Below are 24,302 nucleotides of genomic sequence, written 5' to 3' on the forward strand. Positions count from 1 at the left end.
GGCATTTTAACAAAAACTAAAAATCGACTTTGGAACTCCTCGAACAGTTAGTTGGTATGTTGTAAAATTTAAAAAACTTGCAAAAAACGACTACAATATTCAAGTAACAACTATTTTTTACAAGAAGAAACCTTCACGATTTTTTTCTCCAAATTCAATCACTTACTCCTTGTTATACTATCTATGTTTTACAAAAAAAAAATAAATTGAAATTCAAACAGCTCCTTCTGGGTGTTGCAGTTTCTTTGTCAGTGAGTATATATTAGGACAAATATCAAGGTAGCAATTCTTCTTCCAATTTTCCTATATCCAAGCAATGTTAAAAAATTTATCTCAAATAGCAAAGAAGAGGTATTCTTGCATGTGTCGTTGACGGTTGTTCATTTTGACGTAGAATTGTAAATGGAACTTTTCCATTTCATCTTATTTTGCATTCAAATTCCCTGAGTCAGCAGAATTAAATATTCATTCAAGAAAATGAGATATATGAGTTCGTTTACTGTTCGTTTGGAAAATAAATATTCTTCCTAACAAACATAAGCCAAGTTTTTTGATTGCGAATCTATTCTTGTTCAAATCGGAAAAAATCTAAATACAAGTTATAATAATTTTTTCGTGCTCAAATGATTTCGAATATCGGACCCTAATTACAATTATAGAGTAAAATTTATTGATTGCGAATCTATTCTAGTTCAAATCGGAAAAAATCTCAATACAAGTTATAATAATTTTCTCGTGCTATAATGATTTCGAATATCGGACCCTAATTACAATTATAGAGCCTTGAATAGTAATTTACGTAACAAGTCCGGAAAATAGGGTTTTTATGGACGAATAGACAAAATTCCAGGACGAGCGTACGCGTGTCCTCGAAGTCTGTGAGTCCAAAAAAACCATTTTCGGGCGTGTTGCGTACAATATTTTTTCGGCAACCATGTAGAATAACACTATCGCTGCTGCTTTCCATATTTTATTGCGATTGCGATAAAAAAACATGCAAATTTTTGACAACTAATTTCATATGAACTGTCAGCCGTTATCTCGGTTGCTATGGTAATGATCAACTGCTTTCATTGAAAATATACCTACCAAGATTTTTATATTCACAATGACACGAACGACGTGATTCTTTTCCGGCCTAGTCCGGGAAGTACGTACTTTCCGGACTAGGCCGGGAAATGCTACTTTCTCAGAGAAAAAGCGTCCGGGAAGTGAGCACTTCCCGGACGGTTGCCGAAAAAATATATTACATAAACATTTTGGAATTTTATTTCCAATGGGAATCATTTGAGAAATTTTGGAAATTTATTTTTTCCGGATATCAGTACACATGTTGTTCTATATTTAATTATTTCATATTTTGATAGAAAAGAGTATCATCAACAAATATCACAACATAATTGTCCAATAAAATTATTGTTCAAACAACAATGATTACTTGTTCTATTCCGAAAATCATTTCGAATAACATAATTTCTTGGGCTATAAAGCAGCAGTGAGATGTTTGAAGTTGATAATGCATTTCCCTCAAGTCCTTGTTGATTACTCGGAAATAGCGTCTTTCCATAAATTCGCCTCAAACTTCTGCGATCATTCCGAAAACGAGTTTATAATTTCCTATAATCTCCATAGAAGATACAGGGGCAGACTTCAGTGACGAATGAAATGGGTTGCGTATTTTACAATGTTCAAGAGTTTCTGAGGACTTGACGGAGTTGGCAAGAGGTATTTTAATGTAAAACAATACCATATTTACCTCATTTCATAAATATATCTTCCCATTTATATGAACTGATATACAGGATGTTTCCTAATTGAATGTCAATATTTATGGGGGTGATTTTTGGGCCCATTTTGAGAAAAAAACTTCAAATGAACATATGTCCTAAACGTTTTACCTCTTCAGATACAGGGTGGTAAAGTTTTCAAAAATGAAAAAAAAAGAAATATGTATTCAGTTACGAGCAAATTTGATCTCTTGAATTTTTTTAGTCCGACGCACGGGTTTCAAGAAAAAAAATGAAAACTACGTATGTCTCTGCTTGATTCCCGATTGGGAATCACTCAAATAAATATTTTTCATTCAATATATTCATAATACATTCATAATGATATAGCAAAATTATGGATTTTAAATATATCACAATCCTAAAACGTCATCTTACCATGTTGGAGACATGTTAAAATTGCGTATAGTCCCTCTATCTATGTTTATCACTCTATGATTAATAGAAACAGATATTTTTTTAATCATTTCTGAAATGAAAGAATTGACAAAAGAGCTTACCTGTGAAAACAAATATGGCGAATAGCAATATCACAATATTGTTCTCCAATAATGTTCAATTAAAATCTTCACGATGCAATCAAGATTTTTCCGAGGATTTTTCTGACGTTAAAATTAACTCTTTCTGCGGCAACAAACACTTTCCTTTAGAAGTTTGTTAACGTCATAACTTTACTTTCTCGGCTATTCCTTCTTCACGAATGGTTCTTATAAATGAAAAACCATCTACGCATCACTCAATTCTCTCCGTGTAAGTGTTATGGGATTTTAATATTTTTCATGGAAAGGGAAAATGACCGAAGCTGCGTGAAAGTGCTCCCTAGCGATTTTATTCCCATCGAGGTTGTATACATTCGATTCTCATTTTATGACAGGAGCTAAACGCCTCTACCCCCTCTGGTGCAACAAAAATTCATTTTTCCTATTTTTATGTTGTACGCCGCAGGAAAGCATTGAACTTGATACTTTCATGACATCGATGCCTGGTTTCGTTGTTCGTGGAGATTTGTTCAAGGTCTGAATAATGGATCTGCTCGGGAAATCAATGAATAGATGTTTTTCGATTGAAGCTGATTGAAGTGAAAGAAAATACAGGTGGTCCATTTTAAAAGATTTAGTGAAATAACTCATTGGAAAGAGCCTGGTTCAAAACATGTGTCGAATGAAAGTTTGATAGTTTTCAGGGGGATATTTCAGACACTGAATGTGACCTTGATATTTAATTCCAAGATCATTTCAAGGTCAAGTAAATTTTATGGAATGTACATTTTTCTGTGCACAATTTCATTCTTCGTAAAGAACTAGAACTATTTTGTCCCTTTCTTTTTGCGGTAAAATGAATGGTTGTGGGGATATGGAGTGATTTATGCTTAGAAGAGTTATGATGAAAATCTACTGCACACAAACATCTGAGCATATTTGAAGAAGTGAGTGCTCATGGAGAGACAAATAATAAGCCAAGAATAAATTTTAATTAAAAGAAGCGAACAAAATTCAATCAATAGTTCCCTTCAAAATTTCCCCATTATTAGCATTACACAGTTCTGTCATCTGTCCAAAGCTTCAGATGGTTGATAAAAGCATCAATGAATGAGAAAAAATGAGGAGGAATAAATGAGAAGAAGAAAAATAAGACTAAAGAAAATTATCTGAAATAACGGGCAAATGAGTATTTACAATTATGTACCGAAGTGATAAAAATTTCAAAATTTGGAATTCCGTAAGATTTTAATATAGCGATGTCAACTCATGTGTGCGGTTGAAAAAAAAAATAGAAAATGAACTAGTTTTGATTTGGATTCAAGAACAAACTATTCTTCGAGAAAAACTTTGAAGTGCATTATGATGAAAATCTTGAGCATGAAACACTTAATATTTCCAAAGTTATTCATTTTATGAAAAAAAAGTTTTTTTGTTTTCCAAGAAGATTAATATTCTACAAAAAAAAATGTATATTCTCTATTCAAATAATCTAATTGATTTTACCTGAAATGACCTCGAAATCAAAATCCAAGGTCACGTTGAATGGATGTATTTGATGTCCTTTGAAAACAAAAAAAACTCTTTTGAAAAATTTGTTGATCCAGGCTCTTCCCAAGGAGATATTTCAGTGGAACTTTTAAAATATCCTATATAGATTGTAGATCCGTTAATTTTCAACACCTCGCATACATATAAGGAATCTGAGTAAATATTTAGAATTTCATAGTAATCCTTCTCACATAGAAGGAATGCGAATATATTACTATGGCCACTAATTGATCGACATTTGATGACAGTTCTATCATATACATTCTAATGAGAATTTATTTTTTATTTCTACTAACTATATTAGTATTTTGTTTTATTATACCCATTTGTAGTGAATCAAGTACTTCATCATCTGTCGCTCCAACATTAGTTTCAATTTCTAAAGTTGAAGACAGGGAAAAACGTGACAACAAAGTAGAACAAAATGAAGAAGAAAGCGATGATGAAGAAGAAGTGACCGAGGAAATCAATTCTAGAGATAAGAGGAAGAAGAAAGGACCAAAGGTATTTCACTGCTATAATATAACAACTAAGAGATCATTTGAATTGTCTTTGAATAATTGTCTGATTCATCCGCCGTCAGAACTTATAATAATGAAAGCTGTGCGTTTCTATTACAGGAATCTTTTATAAGTTCACTCCTAACGGAGAAGAGGTCTATTACTCACTGTAAATATTTGACTTAGACTAACACTTCGATAGTTGGCCATTCTATATCTGTTCCATTTATGTGTATATTTATAGTAATTCAGAGCTATCTTTCTCAGGAAAATAATCTGAAGTATTTGCTGAATAATTCAATATTTGTGTATATTTTGTTAGAGAAATATCTACCCCAAATATTTATTTCAAATGTACAACATACAATCGCAGTTTTCATTTTATAAATTAACCCCATAGAAGTAGTTATTATACCTACATATATACCAAATTTTTACTAGGTAAGAAATGTTGTCATTGAAACATGAGGTATTTCTGCGAAATTCTGCTTTAATTTTTCGAGGCTCTGATGGTAAAGCGATCAACATGAAATTTTGAATGAAGCTTGAAATTGGTATAAATATACTGGGAAAATATCAACTGGATCGGATCTGTTGTCATTGAAATATAAGGTTTCAAAGGCCTTGTTCACAGAACAGATCGGTCTATCATTACGTCCTCTAATTTTCGAATTTTCCAACGATAAGGTTTGACTCATCGATGACCAAGTACTGGTGAAATTCGAGAATTTCCGTCAGGCCGTAAACATGATGAGTCCAGCACGGAAAGAGCTAGAAAACTGAAATTTTCAGGATAGGTTCTATAAAAGGCGAAATCCAACTAGGGATTTCGGAATTTTGTTTTCCTCTTAATTGCTAAAGTGTAAATTTGATCTTAGACAAAATTTGCATTCAAATATAAATTTGATAATTTCAAACTAAGCGCAGAATATCATGTTGATCGCCTGAGTTGAGGTTTTGAGTCTTGATATGAAATGATAAATTCAAGTTCGGAGCTTGAAATTTGACACAAAATTCAGAAAGAACAATTTCATAAGGTATAGTAACACGAAATCTATTATTTTTGCACGAAAAATTAGGCTTCAATCCCCGTAGTTAGAATGATCCGATGTGCGCCATTTTGTTCGATATCTTGTTACCATTTTGGAGGTACATAATATCTTTATGCCTCTCCCATAGAAGCCCCCGTCCCTATAGGTAAAAAATTGAGACAGTCTTTTTTCACGAGCCTCAGTTGAAGCAAAATTGTTCGACATGGACAGAAAGAGAAGGTAATCACTTGATACCAGGTCCAGTCCATAAGATGGATGCATGAGACCCTCCCAACCAAGCTCCCGGAGAATCTGGTGTGTGGTGTGTCACTATCGATGAGTGTGACCTGGATTTGCACTGATGGAACACAAATCCTCTTCTATTGGCTATAGCTGACCTCTTCTTGGTGATTGCTTCCTTGAGACGATACAATTTTTAACACTATAGTTCCGAGGTAACTGTTGTGCCATAGGGGGCAGCTCATAGTAGATTACTTGCCAATCCCACCAAACACATAGCAAAACCTTCTTGGGCGTCAGTACTAGCCTCGGTCCTAGCTTGGCCACCGTTTTCACTTGACGTGGTCGTTAGTGATCCAGTTTTCATCACCAGTCACCAACTACTTCAAAAATGGGTCGATGTTGTTGCTTTTCAACAGTAATTCGCAGATGGAAATTCGGCCCAAGAGGTTTTTTGCGTTAACTCAAGTGGTATTCAAACATTGAGATTCTTCTTGAGACCAACTTTATGCAAATGGTTCCAAATGGTTTTTTGTGTAATTTTCAGTTCTTGGGCAATCGAAACAGTACCCACATAACTCCGGACTCGACAAATTCCATGATTTTATCGACATCTTCGACAATGGACCTTCCAGTGCTTGGTGCATCTTTGACTTCAAAATTACCGGAACGGAATCGACGAAACCAAGATTGCGTGCGATTGGCTATTACAGTATCAGGATCATAAACACTATTCACATTATCAGCCAGGCTTGCGTTTTCGAATTTATCCACAGAAAAAAAAGTAATAAAAAGTGGATTTTCTCTTTGCTAGTGTTCATCTTTGATATGCGCTAAAACTTAACGGAGTCAACTAATCACAAAACGGACTTACATAACGCCAGATACAGATAACTAAAATCATCTATTGGAAAAATAAGGGATTTCTTTCTACTATACCTACTACACATAATAATCTATGTGCAGTATTTCGTTCAAATAAAAAAATAATTTTTATTTGTCAGAACCATAAAAATTCACGCAGAATATCGAAAAAAAAATGAGGAACGCACTCACGAGAAGTTGCTTTTGAGCTCTAGTTCTTCATGTGCCAATTGCGCTCTCGCGCAGCGTATTGATATCTTTGGTAGTGTTACATATTAAATTTAGAACAGAACCACAAGGCTAATAATTTATTTCTTCGTTTTCAAGGTTTGGGATAGGTGGAGTAAATGGAGTGCATGTAGCGTGACATGCGGGATTGGAAAGCAAACACGCTGGAGACATTGTGTGGCTGGTGATTGTGCCCCTGGAGAAAAAGAGGCCCAAATAAAGACTTGCGTTATGCCTCCATGTCCATGAGAACATATTTTTGATTTTTCATGTGTAAGGGTTCTATTATAAAATATATTTGATGAAATCAGATTTGTGATTATAGTTTGATTGAAAGATGTATGGGATTAATTGGATTTTTTTCGTGGTTATTCGTACGACCACTGAAACGTCATTATTCAAATTCCAGGTCTATGTATAATTCTTTAAGAAAGCTACATAATATTATGTTCACATCCTTTGGGGAATGTTTTGTATGGTTATATTTTATTATTATATGTTGGTATTCGGAACTCTCCCGCCACGGATTCATCTGTTATCTGTCAAGTTTGTGATACAGAAAATTGTTCCGTCGTTCCACATTTTTCGATGCAAAAATCACTAACGATATTAATGGAAATATTCTATCAATTTCAATGAAAAATCAGTGAGTGAGAGCAAATTAGGTGTACAACTTTGCTTTCGACGTTTTGCAATAGGTGGCTTTAGTGGTAAGTGGTTGTCGAAATAAATAGATCGTAGATGTCGTACAATAAGCTTATGTATTTGTAAACATAACGCCATCGAAATATTAGTCGATTTGTGTCTGCATCATTGAGTTATTCTCGATTAAACATTTCAGCTTACGTGCCAAATTCTCACAATTTGCGGGAGGTTTTAATTTTATGCTTTAATATGAATAAATCTGAGGCTGAGGCTCATCGAATGCTCTCAAATATCTATGGTGAGGCCGCTATTAGTGAAAGAACCTGCCGAGAGTGGTTTCAACGCTTCAAGAACGGTTATTTTGATAAGGAAAACCAGCATGGCGGTGGAAGACAGAACATGCAGAATTGGATGCATTACTTGATCAAAACCCGAGTCAAACGCAACAAGAATTGGCATGATCATTGGGAGAGACGCAAAAAGCCATTTCAAAACGCCTGAAAGTCATGGGAATGATTCACAACAAGAAAAATTGGGTGCCGCACGTCTTGAAGCCGATATATGTTAGACGGCGTTTGCTTGCATGTGAATAGCTGTTTGCAAGGAAGGGGCGTAAGGGATTTCTGCATCACTTTGTGACTGGAGACGCAAAATGGGTTCATTACAATAATTCCAAGCGCAGAAAATTATTGGGATATCCCGGCCATGCTTCCACGTCGACGACCAAACCGAATATTCACGGTTCCGAGGTCTTGCTCAGTGGGACCAGATCGGCGACTGAAACAATCACAGGCGATCGTTAGCGAACGCAATTGATGCGTTTGAGCCGAGCATTGCAAGACAAACAGCCGCAATAACACGAGAGACAAGATAAAGTGATTTTACAGTATGACAATGCTCAACCCCATGTTGTTCCTACTCCTCCCGCCGTATTCTCCAGACGTTGCTCCCTCAAACTATCACTTGTTTCGATCAATGGCAAACGGTCTGGCTGACCAGCACTTTCGATCTTATGAAGAAGTTAAAAATTTGATCGATTCGTGGATCGCTTCAAAACATGACCAGCGTTTTCAACGCGGGACTCGTAAGCTGCCCGAAAGATGACAGAAAGTAGTGGCCAGCGATGGACAAATACTTTGAATCCTAAATGTATAACCAGTTTTTTACAATAAAGTCTCGAATTTCGGAACAAAACGTTGGAAGCAAAGTTGACGCCTATGTAATATCATAGTTTTACAGAAGGCTCATTATAATACTTCTAATCGTTCATTCAAAAATTCGCGATTCTGTGACTTGTTTTTGAATTTTGAACTCGTGGAAAAATATCAATGCATTCTGCACTTGTATTATTAAAAACTATTTCAAAGAAGTTTTGTATTTGATCCTTACGTTACCATCAACAGCAGAAAAAAATGGAACTCCATCGCACAGTATGTTATTCTCATCTAGAGAACTGGGATACAGGAACTTTTGACATAATTCAGAATCTCAACGAAGTATGGACTGACCTGAAAAAGTAAAATATATCAAATTAGGAGCGAATTTTTGTTGAAATATGAAAAGGATGCTAACAAAGCATTCATTGATTATGGAAATACATATGTGTGAAAAAAAAAATCCAGATAAAGAATTTCCACACGATCAAATAAGAAATTATATAAAATGAAATTGAACAGAATTAATTGGTATCAAAATAATTGAAGAATTTAATTTTGAATTGATTAATTCACAGAGGTATTTTTCAAAGAGAACTCAATATTTCATTATTTTCATCAGGGGTATTAGAAAGGTTTAATCCATCAACCTCATATAATTTTCCATAATTATTTTATACAGGGCTGAAAGTGTCTTTCGAGTACTTATCGTAATACTGATAGCATAATGGTGTTCATAATGAAATGAAATAAGCCATAATCTACACGGCGATTTCATAAAATAGTGATGAACACAATAAGCAGGTGTCAACATCATATATAAAAAGGATAATAAGGTGAATTGTTTAAAAGCAGAGATAAGACTTAAGGACATATTCCTCGAGGAGAAATGCTAAACGTAGGTAGACATCAGTAGCTCAGTGAGCGGCTGCCTTCTGTTGTTGACTCCATTTGTTTGTTGTTTTCAACCAAGTACTGCTAATCTCAATACTTTTTTAACATACCCATGAGGGACGAAATCCCGAAAAACATTTTGACAGTTAGCGCTTCTCCTTGAGGGATCTCCTTTAATCTTATATTTGCTATAATGTCTACACTCATATTCACTTGATTGAGTTGAGCAATTTCAACTGCTGAATGAAAAATTTAATTCTAGGTAGGTCCTCTATTTAAAAAAAGTCAAATTTTCATCTTTGTCACACATACAATAGATACAATAAATCCATCATTGAGACATCATCTTTGAAAGAACTTTCCAAAGAAGCGCTCCCGTACATATCTCTAAAGTGTCTGAGGTCTGAGTATTATTTTGTGGTTCTAAACCTGCATAGAAATTTATTTCCATTAATGGAGATACATCCAGTATACTTATATTTCAATGCATGTTTGCTAAGCAGATAAAAGTTCCTTTCAGCAAACTAATTCGTTCTGGAATGAATGAGAATTAATGCGTCTGAAAATGTGTGCAGATATTGGGAGTAAATGAGAGTAGTGGTAACTATCTGAATGTAACTACGCGAAACTCTTACGAAACTAATGAAATATTCAAGCTAGCAACTTCCTGGTGAATCGATAAACTGATAGAATCCGAATCGTATCCAGGAAGTAGGACACACAATACTAGAAGGAAAGAATACAAATTTTTTTTATTTTGTCGGTGAAGCACGAAACATACGAAATTCGCGAAGCAATTTTCTCTTGCTACCAAAAAACTAATGGAAGCTGCTAGTAGCTCAAATTTGTGACACTTGTAGTTTTTAATTGCAAATAATTTTTGAATTTTTGAACAAAAATGGTTAATTTTGTGTGAAAAATATGATATAAAGATTTAGAAAATTCGCATACTAACGATGAATAAACATGATGGTTTATTATTTTCATGTATTTCCTAGAATAAGTCAACTGAATTCCGAATTGAATTCAGAATAACCTAATTATTAACACAAATAGTAACTGTACACTTTATAACACAATATTCTCATAATTGAATGACCCAAATATATGTTGAACTTTTTTTGTAGCAACCTGGAATACATTTTTTCTCTTTATTTTTTCGTACATTTGGATATCTTACTTTTTAAAAAGCTACTTGCACTTGGTCCACCGATTCACGAAATACATTTCAAGTTCTGGCGATTCTGTTGTTTGAAATCGTCCTTTGTTTTTTTCGAATTTTTCGCCAGGAATGGTTTTTTGAAACCAACATTTTTATTTGTAAGTTCGACTCACTGATTACGAAACCAAAAGAGCTCAAGAAATCTGATTCCAATGCAATTTCATTACGATGAGAAATACCAAGTGATAGAGTAATAAAAAGATATCCATTATTTTTCCAATGGACGGATTTAGTTATCTGTATCTCGAGTTGTAAAGTCCCATCGGGTTCCAGTAGATAACGCTAGAAAGATGAGATTTCGTACTACCAAAACTTTCCTGACAAATTTATGATTAGTTGACCCAGTTTAGTTTGAGCCCGCGTCAAATATGGACATTAGAAATGAGAAAATGCGCTATTTTTTCGAGTTTTTCTTCAATTGATATGAAAATGCAAGACAGTTGGTGATTGGTGTCATTGGTGATGAAAAATGCATCACTTACGACAACGTCATGCAAAAATGATCGTGGACGAAACTCGGTGAGACGGCGGCCAAGCTAGGATTGTCGGTCAGGAAGGTTTAGCTTTGTGTTTAGAGGGATTATCAGCAAATCAACTCTAAGTTGCTTCCCTATGACACAACTGTTAACTCGGAACTGTACAGTCAGAAATTGGACCGTCTGAAGGAAGCTTTCCCCGCAGAGCCCAGAAGCGGACAGTTTTGGCCAATAGGAGAGGAATTGTGTTTCATCAGGATAACGCCAAGCCACACACATCTTTAGTGACTCGCCATAAGCTCCAAGAGGTAAGATTGGGAGGTTCTTCTCATAGTCTGGAACTGGCACCAAGTGATAATCATATGTTTCTGTCCATGGCGAACAATTTTTACTGGTGAAAAATTAGCTTCAATAAAAGCTTGTGAAAATCGACTGTCTCAATTTTTTGTCAATAGGGACGAAGGATTCTATGAGGGAGGCATAATGATATTACCTTCGAAATGGCAACAAGTTAATGTACAAAACGCCGCATATTTGACCTAAATCGGATCCTTCCAACTATGGTAATTAAAGACTTGTTTTTCATGCTGAAATAATGGATTTCTCTTTACTACACCTTATACCTAATATCGATGATTGGACAATGATTAACTTATAATAGAAAGATATGAGTAATCAATTACCATTCAATGGAATGGGATACAGTTCCAAAGAATTATGAAGATATCGATAATTAATCTACTCAAATTACCTATTATAAAAAAAAATTATTTTGTATTGCTTCCTCTAAACTACGCGATACAAGTTCCAGAAGCATGATGGGATTACGAAACGAAATTCTCCATACAGAGGTTCTATTATTTCAACCTATTTTAGCTACCGTTGTGCTGCTATACAGGGTGAGTCTTTGACTTGTACATATATTTTAACCGAAGGTTCTTGAGGTCAAAAGAAACACTTTTTTCATTTACCATTTTTTCCGATTCGGCCCTGTTAAAAAGATATAGCCATTTTAAATTTTCAAAATGAGCTAATTCCCCCCTGAAAACCGGAACACTGAAGTTTTCTCAAGCATAAGATATACCTCTTGAACCTTGGAAATAAGCTAATAAATTAGAAAAACCATCATAAACTCACGTTTAACATTCCATTTGTTGAACAAAGTAGTGTTTATAATCAAATAAATGAGTTATTCCAATTTCGTTGACGCTAAAGATTAAATATTCTTCTCTTGATTTCTATTTCATTTTCGATAATTATAACGAATTGAGCTCGCTACCACCCATATTAGCTCTGATACTCATATCCATTCATTCATTATATTTCATTTATATGATATCGTTGTTTATTTTTCGTGCAAGAATTAACCTTAAAATCTCAAATAAATAATATTCATCTATGAAAGATCTAACACAGACTATAGTAATCTGTGGTTTTAAGTTTGAATTTCAAATTTCGAGTGATGCCAAATATAAACACAGCAGTTCGGTTCGAATCTATGTTCTAAGTTCTAACCTAAAATTTTCATTTACAGTTTACACTGTTATTGTTATAAGATATTTGTTATGAAATGAAGCATTTGATTTGTTCCAACTATCTCATAAAAATATTGAAATGCATCAATATTTTTGAAACCATCAGTATGAAAATATGGAAATATGTAAAATATTCTGGCTCTGTAATCAATGGAAAATGTTAGACTCCACTTGTAATCAAATTTGTTGTTAATGTGTACCTACATTATAGCCAACTTTACTACTTAATTCATCTTGATTTTGGCATTGAAAATAAATGAGAAGTATTCAATGTAAATATCCACAATAGAATATTTGGTTTCTTTCAACTCACCTAATTTGTTTTCACATTAAAACAATTATGGCCCTCTTGGAAGTATGTCAATCATAAGATCTTAGGATGAATTTATGGAATAGCAAAAGAATAAAAGTATTCAATCTCAATCACATGAAAATTTGTCTAGTATGTACCTAGTCCTAGTGATATGTTTCGATGTGAGTTTGAATGAGCCGAAGAAGAATACAGTATTGTTCGATAGCAGCAGTCTTTAGTGGGATATTGATTGTTGTCATTATAATGGGACTATTTTGTGAAAACTTTTTTAAACATGGGTTTTATGAATAATCTGGACTTTCAAAAAGAATGTTGATTTTAGTGAAGTATCTTCTTATTATCAGAGCTGTGCCAAAGCTCAGTGATTTTTAATCAAATCGAGGAGTTGAGGTGAGCTTATTCAAATAACTTCATTTTCAAACTAAGTTGGCTAGTACTTCAATTCTTAAATCTGAGACATGACTTCATAGTAAATATTCATTTCTGTGGTTTTTTTTTCCACAATAGAACAGAGTTGCATTCAGCCAAAGTACCCAATTTTTTGAATTTCACAGATAATTTTTTTTTTTTGAGATCAAGTTATTCGAAAACGGCGCTTTGTACGAGAAAATATGAAGAATACTTTTATTTTTCAAATTAGCCAAATATTCTTCAATGAACATTCAAATTACTATTAAGAGTTGGTTTCTTCGAATTTCTGGTATTTTTATGGTATGTTATGTTCATAACAAAGAAACAGAAGAATGTGTATGGAATCTGGTGTTCGGAGAAGATGTATCACATCAAAAAAAAGCTATATTTCAAAAATCATTTCCTTCGATACAACCATTTACGAGATATAGCCGAAAATCACATTTTTTTAACGATTTTCAACAGCCTGTATCTTTTTAACCGGGCCGAATCGGAAAAAATGGTAAAGGAAAAAAGTGTTTCTTTTGACCTCAGGAATCTTGGGTTAAAATATATGTACAAGTCAAAGACTCACCCTGTATACAGGGTGATTCCGGAGGAAACCGTCAGATTTTAGGAGAAGTTTACACTACTCAAGGCAGTTTCGAAACAATGTTTGGTTTATGGTTGGGGGCCTTTATTGAGAGTCTACAGGATGATTTGTCCGATTCGACCGATTTTCCTTTTATTCATAACTTTGGTATGGCATGATCAATATTGATGAAATTTTCAGTGTAGAACACTATGATTGTCTACTTTGAATAATTCCAACACTTTCTCAGAAACACAGGGTGTAAATGTACACCCTGTACATTTCGTTTTTAAAAATTCGCTACCTGCTTCAGATTCTACCATAAGTTCACATTACGGGAGCGTTTTTATTTTTTTTTGGCACACGGCCAGTTTTCTTAGAAAAAATTTTTAAAGATGAACATTATCATTATTTCGCTCCAAGGCAGTGAGAATATTCTGAACTAGATAGTAAAGCAGTATCGTCCAATGATACAAAGCTCTTCCGAATGTATGAAAAATAGTTTTTATCAAATTGAGGATGGTGAGAATCATGTGGGCCGCAAAAAAATGATTGTCTACTTTCAATAGTTCTAACACAGTAACACAGTAGGTACAAGCATCAAGCACAAGCAGAAAAATTCCTAGTAATAAACAAGTGGAAAACCAATTGAGGGTAAGTCATAATATCATACTGTAGTATTTCAACTTAGCAGGATGTCATTATTATTCTCTTCACCTGAATTATCTTTATTCTTTTAAGAGCAGGTAACCCATACTCGACAAGTGATATTTCAAAGCGTGTATGTACTTCCAGTGTTCTGAACACTGAAATTCATGCTTTAAAATATCACTTGTCAAGAATGAGGAGCCAAATGCGAACTTATTTCAAATGCAGCCCAATTAAACCCGAGAATCAATTAGTTATACTCCCATAAGTTATTTGCGGACAAGACCGACTAACAAAACACGTAACCAAAGTTGTTCACTTGTACAGAAATATATTCTGCAACTTCAGAGATATTTTTCCTTGCAGAAAGAGATCACAATGCTTCCTTCTACCTTCAGTAGACCTTGAAACAAAGCAAAATAACGAATCCACCTTTTGTGTTCCTTCAATACACATGTCGTGTTTGTGCGTGGAATTCGGCAGAAATTATTCTCTAAATCGCATTTGTTCCGAGGGAAGTTATTCAGCTGAATAGTAGGGGCCCACGATGTTTTCGGTTCTTCGGGAGATGAAGGCATACTACGAACAACAGAGATCAGAATGTTATCTCCACCGTTTCTGGAGGGTAGGACGCAAGGGATTAAAATGACCCGAAGGAAGAATCAAATTAATTGGAGTGTGAACGAAAACAATCAGTAGAGAGAATGAATCCGTTGGTTGCTCAGGGTAGAATAACCGACGTAATTAGTACCTACATTAAACGATAATTCACGAATGTTTTTCCAGAAAAAAACACGGAAAAGAGAATATTGTGAGGTATGTTTGGCATAACATCGAAACTACCATATATATTATGATTGGTTATCAGCGTAGGTACTCTAAAAAATTATAGGTCAATGCTCTAATGACACAGTTACAGTTCGACCATGCTAGTTATTTTTCTCTGAAAATTCGATTAAAAAAATGATTTTTCGAGTACTATCAATGATACCCGAGATGATACCTTGTTCTGTAGATTCTTCTATTGATTAGGTTTGATTGGTTATTTCGGTAACCAAGTAAAATATTTCCACTATCAAAGCAAGAAAATAATCTCTTCCTTGTCAATCCCAAAGAAGATTATTTTCTGTAATTTTCCAATCCCAAGGAAAGTGCGGGAATCCCAATATATTTCTCGCCGATAAATTAAATTTAAAATCTCAAATTCAGCTGGTGATGATTGAAATCTAAAACAACGATGTATCTGTGTTCGTGTTGCATGTATTATTGATTGAAAATCTTCCAGAAAATTCTTTCTATAGTTAAATCTACCTGTAGCTTTTTTCATCGGCCACCAATCACGTACAATGAATCGAAAAATAAACGCGTCTTTTCCAATTCCAGTAGCGTAACATAAATTAGGAGGGTGCAAAGTTGCAATATATACAGGGTGTCCCATAAGTGGAACGTCACAGTGACACCGGAGGTAGGTCAGCTAAAGAGGGACCTAACCAGCCTAAAATGACCCCAGTAAAAGTTGCATGGTTTTCGAGTTATTACCAAATTACGTTTTTTAGTGAATTTTCACCTTTTTTAACATTGTCAGGGTCAGAATTCTGCTGGAAAGCTCTCGAAGCTTATTTTTTTTGTTGTAATGGAATCTTAAATAGTTATTTAAGATGACATGAGTATGATTCTGTCAAAAAGTTATGTGGATTTCCGTAAATTAATGGATAAATCTTGATTTCAATTGCTAGCAAAACGAGAACTTCGACTTTGGACACCTGCTGTGAAAAAAAAAATTCTTGAAACAAAACGAGCAAGTAACATAAAAAAATTGGGCATTTTAGACAGATTTAGAAATGGTACAATACACGAATCTTATGCCCATAAAACTAGGTATTTTCATCATTTTACCGATGCCCTACTTAACTAAGTTGAAACTAGGAACCCCGCTATCAGGTAATTTTGCCGCTTGCTATGACATTACATTTGATACCGGGCTTTGTTATTATTTGTTAAAGTCACAATAGGGAAAAAGATGGATTAGGGGAAGCGAAAAAGGAATATAATTGAAAAAAAAAGGTAAATTCATTAAAAACAGACTTAACTTTCGATTATTTATTTAATTCTTAAATCTAACTAACAGTAAATGTTCAAACTGTTTCCCTCGGACTCTAATGCATAAATGACACCGTTTTATAAAATTACGATTCATTTTTTATTGGGGATGTTTAAAGGACAAAGTGTATGCAAAACCAATAAGAAGCGAGGAAGAATTGCGTGAACGCGTATTCGACGCAGCCCGGACCATATCAGAAATTAGTTTAAGAAAATTGAATCGTAATTTTATAAAACGGTGTCATTTATGCATTAGAGTCCGAGGGAAACAGTTCGAACATTTACTGTAAGTTAGATTTGAGAATTAAATAAATAATCGAAAGTTAAGTCTGTTTTTAATTAATTTACCTTTTTTTTCGATAATATTCCTTTTTCGCTTCCTTTAATCCATCTTTTTCCCTATTGTGACTTTAACAATAGCAAGCGGCAAAATTACCTGATAGCGGGGTTCCTAGTTTCAACTTAGTTAAGTAGGGCATCGGTAAAATGATGAAAATACCTAGTTTTATGGGCATAAGATTCGTGTATTGTACCATTTCTAAATCTGTCTAAAATGCCCAATTTTTTTATGTTACTTGCTCGTTTTGTTTCAAGGATTTTTTTTTCACAGCAGGTGTCCAAAGTCGAAGTTCTCGTTTTGCTAGCAATTGAAATCAAGATTTATCCATTAATTTACGGAAATCCACATAACTTTTTGACAGAATCATACTCATGTCATCTTAAATAACTATTTAAGATTCCATTACAACAACAAAAATAAGCTTCGAGAGCTTTCCAGCAGAATTCTGACCCTGACAATGTTAAAAAAGGTGAAAATTCACTAAAAAACGTAATTTGGTAATAACTCGAAAACCATGCAACTTTTACTGGGGTCATGTTAGGCTGGTTAGGTCCCTCTTTAGCTGACCTACCTCCGGTGTCACTGTGACGTGCCACTTATGGGACACCCTGTAGGTACCTGCATATAGCTCTATGGTTTCCAAGAGCGCCATTGGTTTGAATTTGAACGATAGCTAAAAAGCTCCTAACTACAAATGATTGCTTTTTATAGTATTCATACCGTTTGTGGGTACAAGCCTTATAATAGCAGAAACCTTTATTCCTTTTGAATATAAATAACCACTGCTGGAGGCATAAGGTTTGCCTGCCAATAAATCATCACTGAAAGATAAATTCATTCCTATTACGGGGCCACTTCCCAAACCAGTATTGGGCAATTTGCGCGACTTCCTTGAACGGGGACCACAGGCTCCTTCTTCAGAAGGAAATCCCTGTTCCCGTTAATCCTGGTCAGAATTCTAGGAAAAAATTCAATACCTAACTGTTGTCATCAGAACTTAATAAGTATGCAAACCGACCTTGGAAAGTGGTGAAAATCAATTTTCAAGATTACGTCACATAGATACATACAGGAGAAGCTTATCAAATCATCCTAAAAATATTCTTAGTCAACATGAATATGAATTTTTGAAACAACACTTCTATTTTACCCTTCATACCGAAATAATTACCTCAAAAAAGATCATGATTATACACGATCTCTACCTACGTTCAATATGGGAAACCGCAGAAAAAATAATGACATGAGTTTGCTTTAAAAAGTTCTGAATGGCGTCCTTTTGGACCCTTCAACTTTGCAGTCATTGTCCTATGGATTTCCCAAAAGAAGATTAATTCAAAGGAATCTTTTGATGTACCTTTCCGTCGTTCGACCCTATTCAAAATTCGCCACTTTGTATATTTTTGGCGACGTTCAAGTCAGTGTTCAGTGATACTAATCCTTTTGTGCGACTTTTTCTCAATTTAAACGATTTTTGAAACGAAATCTGTCACAAAATATTTTTTATGAGTGTTTTTCAATATGTAACAAAACATGTTTTTTGATGTTCATTTTGAATTATTGTAATTTGAATGTATGTTTCATTTATATGATTATTTTGCTTATACATACTCTCAAGCAAAGAACTTTGCTTCCGCCATTTTTTTTCGGAATTCTAGGCCTTATTGTAAAAAACTGGTTATGCATTTATGATTCAAAGTATTGTCCATCGCTGGCCACTACTTTCTCCCATCTCTCGGGCAGCGTACGAATCCCGCGTTGAAAAAACTTGAACATTTTCAAATATGTCTTGCCCACTTTCGCAACATTCGAACATTGTCATCTAAAATCACTTAATCAAGTCTCTCTATTGCGGCACAAACGCATTAATTGCGTTCGAGAACGATCACATGTGATTGTTTCAGTCGGGTTTAACAACTCATAATACACTACGTCGAGCTGGTCCAACATATACTGACCTTGGCACTGTGAATATGTTTGGCCGTTGACTTGATAGCATGGGCGTGATATCCTCACGATTTTCTGCGCTCTGGATTATCGTAATGAACCAATTTTTCGTTTGCAGTCACAATGCGATGCAGAAATCCCTTCCGTCTTCGCCTTACAAGCAGCTGTTCACAAGCAAACAAACGCCGTTCAACATCTCTCGGCAATCGTACGGCACCCAATTTCCTTGTTTCTGAATCATTCCCATGACTTTCAGGCGTTTCGAAATGGCTTGTTGTATCACTCCCAATGATCCTGCCAATTCTTGTTGCGTTTGACACGAGTCTTGATCAAGTAATGCCTCCAATTCTGCATCTTCAAAAACCATCTTTTTTCCACCGCCATGCTGTTCTTCGACGTCAAAATCACCGTTCTTGAAGCGTTGAAACCACTCTCGGCACCTTTTTCACTAATAGCGGCCTCACCATAGGTATTTGAGAGCATTCGATGAGCCCCAGCCGCAGATTTATTCATATTAAAGCAGTAAATTAAAACCTTCCGCATATTACGAGAATTTGGCTCGTAAGCTGACATGTCTAATCGAGTATAATTTCATGATGCAGACACAAATCGACTGATATTTCGATGGCGTTATGTTTACAAATACCTCATTTTATCGTATGACATCTACGATTTATTTATTCCGACTACCACTTACCGCTACAGCAAACTATTGCAAAACGGCGGGAGCAAAGTTGTACACCTAATAATTTTTTTACGATTATTGTCAAGAATACTTATTTGTATATCTATCTTCAATGAATGAAAATTTAATAAAATGAAATGCTGTTGAAGCTTTTTAAATTTGTTCTTGTCCTCAGTTAACCGGGTTATTTCGCATTTCTGTGAAGCATATTGAAAGACACAGAAAATAATTCAATAGTGTCCTATATTTTCTATCCCCAAAAATGTTTATCACTGCTTGACAGGCGTATCCTGCAGACACCATCTGAATCAGTAAATTACAAAATCCAATACGTCACATTCACTCCTTGTCTTCCCTATTCAGATTTTCGCTGCAACATTTGCCGTTTATTCGGCAGCAGTCGAAACATAATGGCTCCCACATTTTTATTATTCCCGACTCTAACAGCAACAGAATGAATATTCATGAGTGGAACACTTGAACAGCAAATTGCAGGGCCGTTAGGAAGAAAGTTGGATAATTCTCGCAATATAACAGCGACGCCTTGCCATCAAATTGACTTCGATATTTCAATAAGACCTGAATTATCCCTGAGGGTATTCGCTTCTCTTGAACGCAGAGAAAAAAACATTGCTTCCGGCGGACAAATTAATGGTTCAAGTAGTTTGATTACGATTAATGTGACAATAATGTGGAAAAATCTCCTGCTCCAGATTGTTTGGTTGGTTTAATATACCGGGTGAATTTTTTCGAATCAGTTGAAAATCTCAGAAAGGAGACATCATATATAAAAAAAAATTCGAATGAACAGTTGATGGTTTTGAGGAGGATGCTCAACCCTTTTAATTTCTCTTTCAAAATCTGATGGCTAAAAGAAAATTTTCCAATTCCAAAAAAAGTCCTCTTCGAGCAGGACTCGAACCCGCAACCTCCGAATCACTAGTTCAGCACTCTCACCAACTGAGCCACCGATGAAGTTAATTCGGAGGTAACGGGTTCGAGTCCCACTCGAGGAGGTTCTTCTTTCAGAATTAAAAAATAGTGTGTTAGCCATCAGATATTATAGTTAATTTCAGACATTAACCAATTTTTCTTAATGTATGTTCAATGTAATGTTCAATTAATAATTCATATGAAATTTCAGTCGTAAATTGTCCAACTATTTGTTAAAACGATAAAAACGTTCAGTTTCAAATAGAAACATCTTGAAGGATATTTCTTTCTACATTCCAAATAAAAAAAAAACTATTTCGATTTCTTCTTTCCTTTCAATTGCTCCTTTTCAATAACGAAAAGTACTTTGAACCAAAAACAAGAACAAATAATTACAAGAATTTTTTTTCGTAGAATATGAATCTGCAATAAAAATTAGGGATTCTCATTTGAAATTCCGAAGTTGACCCCCGTTCCCCAACAAAGGTGAAGTAAATGGAAGAGGTGTCAACATAGGTGGACTTCGTCTTGCCCTTCAACCAGCAATATATTATTTTATCATTTTCCATAATATGATTATTTTTCGAGATTTTTGACTTAAAAAGGTATACAGAACTGCGCTTCAGATTCAGATGTGCCCATGTAACATTTTGGTCCTAAAAATAGCCAAATGCGTTTTGACGATTCGTTATCCTATACTGCATTATATTCCTTTTTGAAATTTTATATGCTCTAAAAGAAGGACAACCTTCTTTGAATATTGCTATTGTATCCAGATTATGGCTGGGAATCATAAATTCTTCGAAATAATTTGTTCATATTTATGACGTTACACATTTGTGTACCAACTGGGTAATTTTTGTACACTTCGACGGAAAAGATGTGAATTTTGTAATTCACAACTAATATTGTTATTGATTCAATATTGTACCGTACCTTGTCTACTTGATACGCATATTATGTGTTAGGTGTTTCCAATTTGGGGGGGTCATTACCCCCTCGATTATTCATTGAATAATCACTGAATATTCATTGAATAATCACTGAATACTCATTGAATAATCACTGAATACTCATTGAATAATCACTGAATAATCAATGAATATTCGTTGAATATTCAATGAATAGTTGAATATTCATGACTACTCATGAATAATCAAGCTCGAATATTTGTTTGAATGAATTATTCGAATAATCGAATAAATTTAAGAATGGATATTCGAATACAAAAAGTTGAATAAATCCCATCCCTAATCCAGATCTTTTAGTCTCACATTAAATTCCTAATTTGTTGGGTTTTCCATCTTATATTTTCATACTTACCATTCTCATATCTTTTTTTCTCGGCGAAATTCTTTTTTCTACAACCATGAAAAAGAATCGGCGGAAGGATTCTTTTTAATATTTTTGTCCGAGACATTAATCCCAAGATATATCTGGTATATCCCCTTTGAGCTGGTAAACATTTTCCTCTCTCATATTCCTTTTGTTGTTAGTTATTTTCTTATTATTTTTAGTTCCATTTATACATAGAAGCTGGAAAGGTAATTATTTACGACATATGGTCAGACATATAGAGTCTGTAGGTTCCTATAGTGAATTCAGAAATACATTATCAATACAGGTTTTTGTTTCATTGTTTTTAATTGATCCATCACAGTTTACTTATTCTCGACCCAACAGTTGACTCTTTGTTAATTTTCTCTCTTTACTATCCACCTGAAAATGTATGTTAAAATGACCGTTATTCTCTTTCCATTAAAGTTTTCCGTTCATTATCCAAAATGTTTAAATTTGTTCTAAAAATGTATAAACTAAACCACCAGGTGATCTGTAAAATAGTATATGTAAAAACATTGTTTGAAATCTCTCAAATAAATGTAATTATTGTACCACCATTCTACTTCAATAGCCTTTTTCATTATTGTTTTTATCATATTTGCCTCCCAATTTCGAGTTGCAATAAGTATACCCCCATGTTATTTACTTGAACTTTTGGAAGTTCGATCTTAAATATTCTCCGGCCAAATTTTTGAATCATTATAATTTTCCCTAGGCGCAAAAGAAGAAAAACAAGTTTGTAAGACTAATATATCCACTCAAATGAATACAAATCTTCTTACTTGCTTCAATTTGACGTTTTACTTGATACAATAGAAATGATCAGGTATCTTGAAATTTTAAGTCGATTTCGAATGGTATTGTTTTTGGTTGCCATTTTTCTGTTTTTGAGTTCTTCTTTGTTCTTAGTTTTGCAGCTTCGATTATGCCTTGAGTGCGACAACGTGAGAATTATTGACATCCGAGTAAATTCTACAGGGGTCGAATTATTGGATTACTCTACTTGAGAATGCATGATGATCGCATGACGATCGAACATAGACGTGGACAACGTCACAATGTGCGATTTGCTCTTGAGCGGCTAGCACTACACTGTAGAGGTTATGGTAAGGGTATTGTTTACGGAAGCAGGTCTCAAGTCTCAGAAGGTATTCATATTCAGGAAGAGAATATGAATGGCCAACGAAATGTTAATGAAGTGAAAATGCTAGTAAGATTCCTCTCTGATTGAAAATATTCAATTATTTTCTCTATTTCATTATCGTAATGACTTCATTACAGTATTAAAAACAGTGCTGTAATGAAATCCTTACATCATTGTCTTCAGTTATATTTTTTGTTATGTGGTTGTCAAACACAGACTTCCAATCCATCAAATTTCAACACAAGTCAATTGTCAATATAATATAAGGTGTGTGAATAAGTCTTTCCCCTTTTTTTTTCAAATTTTGAGCCTTTATTGTGAAAAAATGGTTACAAATGAATCATTGAAAGTATTGGCCATCGCTAGCTACAACTTTTCCCCATCTTCCTGGCAACATACGAATCCCGTTGCGAAAAAATTCGACCGGTTTGGTCTCTATCCAGTCATCCACCCATTTTTTGGCTTCCTCGTAGGAATGGAAGTGCTGGTCAGCCAGGCCATGCGTCATCGATCTGAAGAGATGGTAATCAGACGGAGCAATGTCTGGACTATACGGCGGGTGGGGTAGGACTTCCCATTTGAGCGTTTCTAAGTATGTTTTCACCGGCTGTGCAACATGTGGGCGAGCATTGTCATGTTGCAAAATAACTTTGTCGTGCCTGTCGGAGTATTGTGGCCGTTTTTCTCGCAGTGCGTGGCTCAAACGCATCAATTGTCGTCGATAGACCTCGCCTGTGATCCTTTCATTCGGTTTCAGAAGCTCATAGTAAACCACACCTAGCTGGTCCCACCATATACAGAGCATGAGCTTGGCGCCATGAATATTTGGCTTGGCCGTCGATGATGATGCATGGCCGGGTAGTCCCCATGATTTTCTTCGCTTCTGATTATCGTAACGGATCCACTTTTCATCGCCAGTCACGATACGATGCAGAAAACCCTTTCTTTTATGTCGCTGAAGCAGCTGTTCGCAAGTGAAAAAACGCCGTTCGACGTCTCTCAGCTTCAGTTCGTACGGCACCCAATTTCCTTGCTTTTGGATCATTCTCATGGCTTTCAAACGCTTGAAAATGGTTGTTCGGTCAACTCCCAATGCTTCAGCAAGTTCTTCTTGCGTTTGACACGAATCTTCATCAAGCAAAGTCGCCAATTCTTGATCTTCAAAGATTTGCGGCCGCCCGGAACGCTCCTTGTCTTCCACGTCGAAATCGCCACTTTTGAAGCGTCGAAACCATCCGCGAACACTTGAATCATCGACACAAC

General features: G+C 34.9%; 2 protein-coding genes across 4 annotated transcripts in view; one reads left to right on the top strand and one right to left on the bottom strand.

Annotated features, from left to right (window-relative positions):
- Positions 1 to 24,302, bottom strand: part of LOC123680559 (protein-tyrosine sulfotransferase) — a 366,815-nt gene that overhangs the window by 217,521 nt on the left and 124,992 nt on the right. For 2 of the 3 annotated variants that reach the window (XM_045618516.1, XM_045618517.1), the window contains exon 2: positions 8,715 to 8,833. The exons of the other annotated variant lie outside the window; for it this stretch is intronic. The gene's annotated coding sequence lies outside the window, so the exon portion shown is untranslated. The remainder of the gene's footprint in view (positions 1 to 8,714; positions 8,834 to 24,302) is intronic. 3 annotated transcript variants of the gene reach the window in all.
- On the top strand, positions 4,039 to 6,992 carry LOC123680572 (isthmin-1-like). Its single transcript, XM_045618540.1, has 2 exons — positions 4,039 to 4,321; positions 6,780 to 6,992. The coding sequence occupies exons 1-2, from the start codon at positions 4,085 to 4,087 to the stop codon at positions 6,927 to 6,929; spliced, it is 387 nt and encodes a 128-aa protein (XP_045474496.1). The 5' UTR covers positions 4,039 to 4,084; the 3' UTR covers positions 6,930 to 6,992.

The sequence above is a fragment of the Harmonia axyridis genome, chromosome 5, assembly GCF_914767665.1.
Source record: "Harmonia axyridis chromosome 5, icHarAxyr1.1, whole genome shotgun sequence".
Taxonomy (NCBI): Eukaryota; Metazoa; Arthropoda; class Insecta; order Coleoptera; family Coccinellidae; genus Harmonia; species Harmonia axyridis.

Bases quoted from the DNA above. Each gene is read 5' to 3' on its own strand.
- LOC123680572 (XM_045618540.1), top strand. From the start codon at position 4,085: ATGAGAATTTATTTTTTATTTCTACTAACTATATTAGTATTTTGTTTT. The intron at 4,322-6,779 runs GTATTTCACTGC...TTCGTTTTCAAG, and splicing joins GGAAGAAGAAAGGACCAAAG to GTTTGGGATAGGTGGAGTAA.